An 11,001-nucleotide genomic window follows, 5' to 3' on the forward strand; every position below is an offset into this window, starting at 1 on the left:
GTGTTTTGCGTCGAACCTAATTTTCCACTTCTTCTGCTCGTTTGTAATATTTGCTGCTGCTTGCTGTCTTTTCATTTCAATATCCGATTCTGAAATGGAATCGTCTGATAGTGCCTGTATTAGACGGTTGTTCGTCACGTCTCTTGGGTTAAAGTTGAAGACTAAATCGTTTGGAGAAAATTTAGTGGTGGCATTTATGTGTGAATTAATGCCCCACTGTATCTTATCTGTCCCATTCTTTAGTCTTTTCTGTGCTGGTTTTTAGAGCATTTAATAAAGTGTTATTCATTCTTTCAGCTTGCCCGGTAGCTCTGGGTGTTCTGACTGCCGTTTTGATATTTTGAATACCCTGCTCTTTTGTAAAATTTTCAAATTCCTTCGACGTAAAGGCTGTTCCGCGATCAAAAAAATATGCGACACGGCTGACCAAATACTGCAAACAACTGCTGAAGTGCTTTAATTACTGGTGTTGTCTTCGTCGTGTTGCTGCCAAAATGTGGATTTCCAATTTTGCTCTTTGGGAATGGGCCTATGTGATCCATATTTATTGTACGGAATGGTATAGGTAACGTGTCGTATACGTGCAGTGACCCTTCAGGTTTGCCTTCTTTTACTTTGTTAATGCAGCACTCTGGGCAGGAAGATATGTACGACTTCACATATCTCCTCATGCGTGGGAACCAAAAGTTCCGTTGAATCCGTTGAATTGTCTTATTCGTGCCGTAATGTCCTATGTCATCGTGGTTTGCTTTGTTTGTTATACGCCAGCGGATTGCTTGGGGTACAACTAATTTGTTGCCGTTGGCCGTTTTGCGTAGAAGTCTACTCGCTTCAACAACGTAGTCTGCTTTTACTTGGCTCCATTGTGAACTCTTCTCCTTAGTCCTAAATACTTCAAATATCTGCGTCAGTATTGGGTCTTGCCTTTGCATTGCATACACCCAATCTTCGTCGGTAGGCACAATCGCTAATACATTGTCTGCTACTGTGTGCGAAGTTTCTCCGTGTAGCAGCACTGGTTGTCTGCTCATGCCATCCACGTGTGGCATGTCCGCTCCTGGTCGATGTTTGCATGTGAAATTAAACTCTTGTAGTTTGAGCCACCATCTTGCTATTGGTGGTTGTAGCTCTGTTGATTCCTTCAGCGTCGCCACCGCGTTGCAATCTGTCACCACCAGAAATGGAGTTCCTAGTAAATATATCCGGAATCTAACCAGTGTCTCCGTAATTCCCAATATTTCTAAAGCATAGCTTGAGTATCTGCTTTCTGCGTCGCTGCATAGCCGGCTGTAATAAAATACAGGCTTCGTTCCGTCTTCTTCTCTTTGAAACATAATTCCTGCTATTCCCAGCTTACTCGCATCAGTGTGTATTTCATGATATTTTGTGGGTCGTATAAAGTCAACACCGGCTTCGATGTTAAAGCATCCTTAGTCGTTGAAATGCCTGTTCCTGATCTTCCCCCCATATAAAGTCCACATCCTTTTTCAATAATTTGCTCAATGGATACGCAATCATACTGTACTCCTGGACAAATTTTCTGAAGAAAATTTTCGTTACATGGCCTTTGATATTCATTGATGCAGTCAGTCTTCTCATTGCCTGGCTGAATCCCGTTGCCCGTGATTACATGACCCAAAAAGGTCACCTGCGTTTTCATAAAAGCGCATTTGGATGGGCGCAGCGTTAAGCCCGCCAACTTAACAGCATCCAGGAATTCCTTTAATATATTGAGTCCTTCTTCGACCGTCTTGGATGCAATTATGACTTCGTCCACATAATTGATAATATTCCGTTGGTGTTTCAGCTCTCGTATGATCTCAGTAATGACTTCTTGGAAGACCATCGGCATAACATTAAATTCGTACAGTCCATCTGGTGCCATAAATGCCGTCAAATTTTTGCTTTTCTCGTCCATCGGAACCTGGTAATAACCGGATGTCATATCCAGCGTCGTGAAGTATACATTTCCGGATAGCTTTGCCAATTGCTCCTCTACAATCGGCATCAGATATCGCTTCTTTATAGTGACTGCGTTTAGAGCCCGATAGTCCACGCATAGCCTCCGTTCTCCATTTGCCTTTGGCACCAATATTGCTGATGCTGCATGCGTTGACTTGCTCCTTTCAATTATCCCGTACTTCAGTAAGTCACCTATTATCGTAGTCATCATCTCCCTTTGGGCAAACGGCACTTGATATCGCCGCCCCAAGATGGCTTTCGTAGTGGATACCTCTATATCCATCTTCGTCGTTTTGCACCTGCCAATATTTGACAAATCTTCGGCAAAACACTCTTTATAGCTCTTTAATAGATCGCTCACCTGTTCCTGGTGGTCGGGGTCAATGTTCGTGTTAACATTAAACCCGACCTGCTCCGCTGCTGTCAACGTTGATCCTGAATCTTCGGTGACCAGCATTTCCTGATCGTGGCAGATGATATCTCTGCCCACAAGGACATCATATGGTAGGACTTCGTTTGGTACCACCTGAATTTGCGTGAAGAGTCTCAGTTTGCCATATGCAAACTCTAAAAGAATGCACTCCTTCGATTCGACCACAGATCCTCCAAAACCTTGCAGCCGTTTGACTCTCGGCTGCCGTATTGCTCCATCTGGCACTGCTTATATAATTATTTAACTGCTAATTATAACATTTAACTGCTTTCATCTTGCCATCAGCATCGTTGTATTGCTTTTCATTGATCGTTGACGCGTTATATTGTTGTTGATGTATCTCTTGTGAAAATCTCAAATTTTCCAACGACTTTAGCAGCTCTGAACAAGTGCGTATGTTCATCGCTAATAATGATGTCGTGAGTTCTTTTGAATTAAGCCCGTTGATGATATACGAATTTATTGATGGTTCATCGACACTCGCACGCCGTCCAATAGCTACCATCCCATAAAAGTATTCAATTAATGACTCGCTATTGCGTTGCTTGCGACGCATCAATTCTCTGTGCACATCGGCCGTACTCACTAAACATGGAAAATCAAGAACGAATGCCGATTGGAATTGATCCCATGATCGATATACCTGCTGTGCATCCAGCCATGTTTTTGCTACTCCACGCATCTTATGCTGCACTGCAAACAGCACAGCGTCCATGTCCACATGTATACGCTTTGTAGTTGCTCTACCTTTGCGATGAATTGCTCCGATGTGATAGATCCCTTGATTGGATCAAAATACGGCAGAATTCCTATCATTTCTTTGATGCTTGTAAACCTTGACCTTGAGCTTCTAGCTGTGGCGATGAGAGCACATTTTCCGGTTGCATCCCGTTTGGCGCATGTGTGTGTCTCGATCCATCCAGCGTCTGACGTAAGCGTGTCGTTTCTTGTTCCACAGTCCCTTGTGCTTGACTTTGTTGCTGCAAGCATGCCGTTTGGACCATCGTTGCCAAGTTTGCCACCATCTTCTTAAGTTCGTTGATTTGGGCTTGCATACTTGTACTTGCGTTTTGTTCCATAATATCGTAGTCGTCTGTCTCAATTTCATCACTTTCCAGTTTCGTCATCAACTCATTGATCTTTGCCGTTTTGTTTCCTTTGACTTGGAGATCATGAGCCCTCAAGATCACGTCCAAATCCCCAATCTTTAAATCCCTTAACTTTACACGCATTTTCGAGAGCCTTTACTTCTGCACGTCTGCACTCGTTGCCGTTCTGATTCGCTCTCCCCCAAAGTTGGTCGCTCAGTCCGTCTACGTTGCTCTCTCTACTTTCCTTTTATACCTGTACCCTTTGTGGCTTCGTATGTATACCTTTTTTTTTTTTTTTTAACTGTTCTCGTTGTTTCTTGCTTTTTCCTTTCGATCAACTGTTTGCGATTCTTTGCCTTTTGCTATTCCTCGCCGTTTGTCGATCTTCCTTGGTTTCTCTTTTTTTCTTATTAGACGTTTGCTATATCGTGCCGTTTTTCCGAATCTCTCTTTGCTCTTGTACAACCGTTTTGCTATTACGTGCCGTTTTCTTGTACGTCTCTAATCCCATCGTTTACTATTTAACTCGTTTTCTTTAATTCACATTTTCCACTTAGAAATGAATTTGGATCCCACTTCTGAATTGTCAGGTTGAACTTCATGTTTATTCTTTTCTTTTATTAATGTGTTACAATAGCTATATGTCTTCAGTATACATCTGCCTTCATCGTTCACGCAGCGATCACACGTCCGCACTCCCTGGCATCTCGCAAGCAACTCCCCCTCTCTCATTCTCTTCCTCTTGACATACTTTGTAGCCTTCAAGTGTGCGATCATGTTACATACGCTTGGGCCTTATTGCTTGCATAAACATAAACATAAACATAGCAACAAAGTGCTGCTATATGTTAGTATGCTATTATACTTAAATTTTCTTAATAGGCACATACTACAGTGGTTTTAGATCCTCTATAGCTCTCTCTATAGAATTTTCTCTCCTGGACCGCGAAAATGTCGGTGACCCTATTTTGTGGCCGCGCACGACTGTGGTTCTGGCCATCAACAACGTTGAGTTGTTGCCTGGAGAGTGCACCCGCAACGAGGATATATTTTCCGGGCTTGTAAAACATTCGTGCGCCGGACTCATGGATGCATGCTTTCCACCTCTTGATCTTGGCGTTCCGATTAGATTCCGATACCGCTGGTTTGGTAGTCGATTACGGGAATCTAAATGAGATAACTGTTAATGACAAATTTCCCATTCCCCGAATGGATGAGATACTGGACAAATTGGGTAGATGCCAATATTTTACAACAATAGATCTGGCAAAGGATTTCATCAAATAGAAATGGACGAAGAATCAATTTCTAAAACTGCATTCTCCACAAAAAGCAGTCATTACGAATACCTTCGAATGCCATTTGGCCTTAGGAATGCACCCGCTACTTTTCAAAGGTGCATGAATAATATCCTTCGACCGTTGCTTAACAACACTGTTTGGTGTATCTGGATGATATTATAATTTATAATTTTTTAAACATCCTTTACAGAACATTTAAATTCAATACAATTAGTTTTTACAAAGCTTGCAGATGCAAATTTAAAATTGTAACTAGACAAATGTGAGTTCTTAAAAAAGGAAGCTAACTTTCTAGGTCACATAGTTACCCCTGATGGTATTAAACCAAATCCTATTAAAGTTAAAGCCATAGTTTCATACCCAATTCCGACAAAAGTAAAAGAGATAAGAGCTTTCCTTGGATTAACAGGTTATTCGCAAATTTATTCCAAATTACGCAGACATAGCAAAACCCATGACCAGCTGCTTAAAAAAAGGAGCAAAGATAGATACACAAAAACTTGAGTACATAGAGGCATTCGAAAAACTTAAGGCTTTGATAATTCGTGACCCAATTTTACAATTACCTGATTTTGAAAAGAAATTTGTTTTAACCACAGATGCAAGTAACTTGGCCCTCGGGGCTGTCCTTTCTCAAAACGGTCATCCTATATCTTTTATTAGTAGAACACTTAATGATCACGAATTAAATTACAGTGCTATCTGTAATACTCGCCATAGTTTGGGCCACAAAAACTTCGACATTATTTACTAGGACGACAATTTCTCATTGTCAGTGACATCAACCTCTTAGATGGCTTCATAACTTAAAGGAACCGAATGCTAAGTTAGAAAGATGGAGAGTTAGATTAAGCGAATACCAATTTAAAATAGATTATATTAAAGGGAAAGAAAATTCAGTTGCCGATGCATTATCAAGAATTAAAATTGAAGAAAATCATCATAGTGAAGCTACTCAAAATAGTGCAGAAGAGGACAATTGCAACCTTATTCATTTAACAGAAAAACCAATAAATTATTTCAAAAAACAAATAATCTTTATTAAATCCGATAAAAATAAAGTAGAGCATTCAAAAATATTCGGTAACTCCATTACCACAATTCAATATGATGTAACGACACTTGAAAAGGCCAAACAAATTTTACTCGATCACTTTATCCATAGAAACATTACCATTTATATTGAGAGCGATGTAGATTTTGAAATTATTCAAAGAGCACACAGAAATTGTTAATACCACCTACACAAAAGTAATTCGCAGTCTTTTCCTATGAAAGAACGTTGGTTCATACGCCGAATTCAAAGAAATCATACTTCAATCACATGAAAAACTTTTACACCCTGGTATACAGAAAATGACAAAATTATTTAAAGAAAATCACTTCTTTCCAAATATCCTGTAGTTAATTAGAATTCCAATACTTCTGATGTAGTTAATTAAGTTTCAAAACGCAATCGGTCATTTTATCTTTATTTGGTTTTTATTCAGCAAGTGTACATTCCTGATCTATTCCTGATTTATAACTGATCTTAGTGTGGTCTACAGGCAGATCTCTTGTGACAGCCAAGTGCTGACACTAGCAAATTCTGCAATATGTATGTATGAAGTTCATACTCGATAACCAATGGGAGTCGAGTGCGACCCCTAAAGGCGTACATGCTGAATTCGCATATTTAGGATTAGGGTGTACTTAAGGATCTACTAGGGTGGTCCTAAGGAATTAGGGTGGTCCTAAGTTTACTTATTAGTTGACTTATTATTATGATTCATATTATAATTATTATTAATATTATTATCATTATTATTATTATTATTATTATTATGTTCTTATATACTACATCTCCCTCCTTTTGAAAAATAACGTAATAACATGAAGTTATTTTCAAGTATATAATAATAATAATTTTTTTTTTTTTGTAATATGTATATTAATATTTGAAATGAATGATTAAAGAGATATTAAAAGAAAATATATATATTTTCATTTTATTTTGCAAAGTAAAAGTTTTTTATTATAATGTTTTTATTAGTTTTTTATTTGTGGTTGGCAACCAAACAAAATGTATTATGAATTAAAAATTTTTAACCTATCTTTATGGACTATCTGTTTTTTATTTTTATTTCCTATAATTGTAATGTTGTCATTATCTCCTATTTCTGAAACTAAATATGGTCCTAAATAATTATTGTCTAGTTTATGACCCGTTTCGTTTTTAAGTAATATCTTATCTCCTATCTTTAATTCAAAGTTACTAATATTTCTATCATATTTTATCTTTCTATCGGCTTTTGCCTTGTCTAACATATTTTTAGCTCTTCTATATGCTATTTCTAATCGTAGCTTAACTTCTTTTGAATAGTCATACATGTTGTAAATAGGATCTATTCTGTCTATCCTGTTAAAATCTATGAACTGTCTGGGTAATCTTCCAAATACTAATTCATATGGACAATATTCATGAACTACCGATGGTGTTGTATTGAAACAATAAGTAAAATATTGTATCCATATATCCCAATCGGTTTTGTCAACAGATATATATGAGCGAACATACTCGTTGAAAGTTCTGTGACTTCGTTCTATTGTTCCTAATGTCTGGTGATGGTGTGCTGTTGAAGTAATGTTTTTTATCTTCATATATTTGCATAGGTCGTCTATAATTTGGTTTTTATATTCCGTTCCCATGTCCGTTATGATTGTTTTCATTGGACCGTACTTTAGAATAAAATTTTCGAATATAGCCTTAGCAACTGATTTTGCACTTTTATTTGGAATAGTACGTTACAAATATTTGTAAATCGCAAATATAGTAACAGCATACTCATTTCCGTTTTCTGATCTTGGCAGTGGACCAATGGTATCTATCAAAACTATATCAAATGCTGTTGCTGGCGTTTCTGTTATCGTCAAAGGTGTTTTAGTATGTTTTGTAGTCTTGGCTTGTTGACATTTTAAACATGTTTTAACATATTTACTTATTGCCTTTGTCATTTGTGGCCAATAATAATAATTTTTTATTTTCCTCAGGGTTCTAGAAATTCCTGAATGGCCTCCTTCTGATGGATCATCATGATATTTAGACAGTATTGCTTTTATTTGAACCTTATCATTTTTATCTATCTTAGTCACCTTGTTTAATAGCGCTATTTTTAATTTTTTTAGTATTTTATTGCCCTTTTCTTTAAAATTCTTTATAGTGACAAATTCGAAGATTTGTTCACTTGGTGACAATTGTGTTTGAATGATGCTATTTATTCTTGCTTCTTCATTAAGCCTTTGAAAGAATTGATCTAAATCGATTATTTCATTAGAATACAAATTAGTCATATCAAAACGTGTTATAATGTGTTTTCCTCTTTTCAACAAACACTTATGCTTGTCTATTTTGAGTATAACATATTTTTTGGCATCAATGTTATTGATTACCTGATAGATATTGGGCATTTTTATATTTTCTTTCTCATTTGGTTCATGCAATTTTTCACCTGCGCAGGTATTTTTCTGTCTTGTTGTAGATCTTGTTGAAACAAATATATCATTATTAACGTGTTTATGTTGTTAATTTGTGGGGATTCGGTTTAATAAGTAAAACGTTTGTACAAAGGCTTTGGAAATAGCTTTGTCTGCTCGTTCGATCGTTAGGTACAAAACTAATTTTACCAGAAATACATAGGATATCAAAAATGTAAGCGTTTCATATCGCCTTAAACTAAGCTTCTTCTTCTTTTTTTTCCGTAACAAATATCCACTTAAATGGCTTATATCAAGGTGTTATTGTATCCCTTTGTGTAAGTGCGTTCAACGACTGTAAAGTTAATGAGAATGTGAGGAGTGTGTGCTACCGGATGTGAGTGTTCCTCTAGATGTGGTTGATGGATGCATCTATTGCTTAGTAGGCGTTCCGGCGCTTGTAGTTACGCACATTGTTGGCCAGGCAACAGGCAAAGATGAAGCCGATCAGCTCCACTCCGATGAGGCCGATGCCCACATATTTAGCGTTCTCAGATCCAGCGGTCATTAATTTGATGAACTTTCCACGGCATCCCGGGTAGTAGTTGGCCGGGTTCAGGCACGAGCCGCTGCAACAACTTGAGGGCAGCAGTTCTCCCTTGGCAACATAGTCCAGAGCAGAGCTTGATCCGCAGCAGTGCAACGATTTCTGAATGGTATCGAAGACACCATCCTTATGAGTAGTGTCTGCCATCCATGCATTCTCGATAACGTTTCCCATTGCGTTCTCAAACTTCTCCTTGTTGGTAAACAGCAGAATAACGAGCGTCAGCTGCAGGATCAGCAGGATCAACAAGAAGACGGCATAGCTCGACACAATGGTGTTAAATATGAAGAGGATGTATTTGACCATAGATGTGCCGCAGTCCATCTTGATGTTGCTTCACTGTACCGTCTTCGCCTTTAAATTATCACCAAGTTAAATTCCCACGAAATGCGCGTCCGTTCAAGTCGAACAACTTTTTTTTAATCCATTTAAAGAATAATATGGATTTATCTGTGCAATCGAACTTTATAAATTGTGGCCTCTCCTAAAAAGGTTTCTTCAATAATCTTTTTTTTTTTTTTTTCATTCTAGTTTTCTGATATTAAAAATAAAAATTTTAGATCATCTTAATTCAAAATACATTTTGGGTGTTTTTTTTTTTTAAATTTTATCCAAACTATTCTCTGCTTTGCCTATATAACGCTTCTTTATTAGCTTGTTATGCTTAACATATAGCGTTAATATAAACTGAGCGACTGTTACGATCGTCAAGATCAAAAGGAGTAACCACAGTGACTGAATGTCTTCTGTATGGTCAATTTTTAAGTTATTGACCACATTGGCCGCATTATCTTTTGTCTGACTATCGTCAGATCCAAACCAACCCATTTTTGTATATTTTTTTTTTTTTTTGGGTTTTGGTTTATTCTACTTTAAAAATATGTTTTGATTTTATTTTTCTTAAATATAGTTACATTTTCCTGCCTAATTGGTGTATGGCTTTACGGGCCATTCTTCTCATCGGGCAGAAAAAGTTCCGCTCAATGTTACAATATTTTGTGTAATATTAATATGCAGCGCAGTGCATCGAGGGTGGTGTGCCACGCAGGGCAACAAAAAAAATATTTTATTTTTCAGCTCCTACTTGCTTCGCTCTGACCCTCCTTGCGTCAGCTGGACGTCGCCGGGGTTGGCACGCTGACACTCCTTCGATGACGTAGTTAGCGGGCTGCTCACCACGTTGATGATGATTTCCTCATTTAGGGGTTATGTGCTGGGGCTGCAATGTCTGCACGTATGTTCACAATGTGGTGTGAACAGTGGTCCCTCGCAGTCGTTCGGGCAGCTTTTCTTAAAAACAGACAGCCTTTTCGGATTGGGAGTTGGAGTTTTGTTAATTATTAACGATTTTATTTGTTTTTCTGAGTGAGCGGGTGTGGTGGGGATTTTTTTCTTAAGATATTCGACACAGTGGTCTAGCTCAGCTTGTAGTTTTTGAGCTTTCGACCATTGGGGTGTTGGAGTGTTCGTATATAATAGCCACTTTATGTGCGCTATTCTCTTTTTTACATTATTTCGAACTCCGCCCCTGTTTTTTCCCATCACACTAACGCTCTACTCACTCAGATCGCTTTTTTTTCTTCACAATTGCCGCCGTCTTGGTGGATAAGCATCGAATTCCGGGCATGCTGATCCTCTCACGTTCAGTGCTTGTTGATGGAAGTTGAAAATTATCACAAGCGGTTTCCTTTAGCTTCTGCTACCACTTATAACGATCCTTTGTCACGGTCGCCATGTAGTTAATTAGAATTCCAATACTTCTGATGTAGTTAATTAAGTTTCAAAACGCAATCGGTCATTTTATCTTTATTTGGTTTTTATTCAGCAAGTGTACATTCCTGATCTATTCCTGATTTATAACTGATCTTAGTGTGGTCTACAGGCAGATCTCTTGTGACAGCCAAGTGCTGACACTAGCAAATTCTGCAATATGTATGTATGAAGTTCATACTCGATAACCAATGGGAGTCGAGTGCGACCCCTAAAGGCGAACATGCTGAATTCGCATATTTAGGATTAGGGTGTACTTAAGGATCTACTAGGGTGGTCCTAAGGAATTAGGGTGGTCCTAAGTTTACTTATTAGTTGACTTATTATTATGATTCATATTATAATTATTATTAATATTATTATCATTATTATTATTATTATTAT

At 37.8% G+C, this 11,001-nt stretch overlaps 1 protein-coding gene across 1 annotated transcript; it reads right to left on the reverse strand.

Annotated features, from left to right (window-relative positions):
• Positions 1-8,553: 8,553 nt before the first annotated feature.
• LOC116803469 (protein late bloomer-like) lies at positions 8,554-9,264 on the reverse strand. Its single transcript, XM_032727172.1, has one exon. The coding sequence runs from the start codon at positions 9,169-9,171 to the stop codon at positions 8,680-8,682; it is 492 nt and encodes a 163-aa protein (XP_032583063.1). The 5' UTR covers positions 9,172-9,264; the 3' UTR covers positions 8,554-8,679.
• Between the last annotated feature and the right edge of the window lie 1,737 nt (positions 9,265-11,001).

This window comes from Drosophila sechellia, unplaced genomic scaffold (genome assembly GCF_004382195.2).
Source record: "Drosophila sechellia strain sech25 unplaced genomic scaffold, ASM438219v1 Y_386, whole genome shotgun sequence".
Classification (NCBI taxonomy): Eukaryota; Metazoa; Arthropoda; class Insecta; order Diptera; family Drosophilidae; genus Drosophila; species Drosophila sechellia.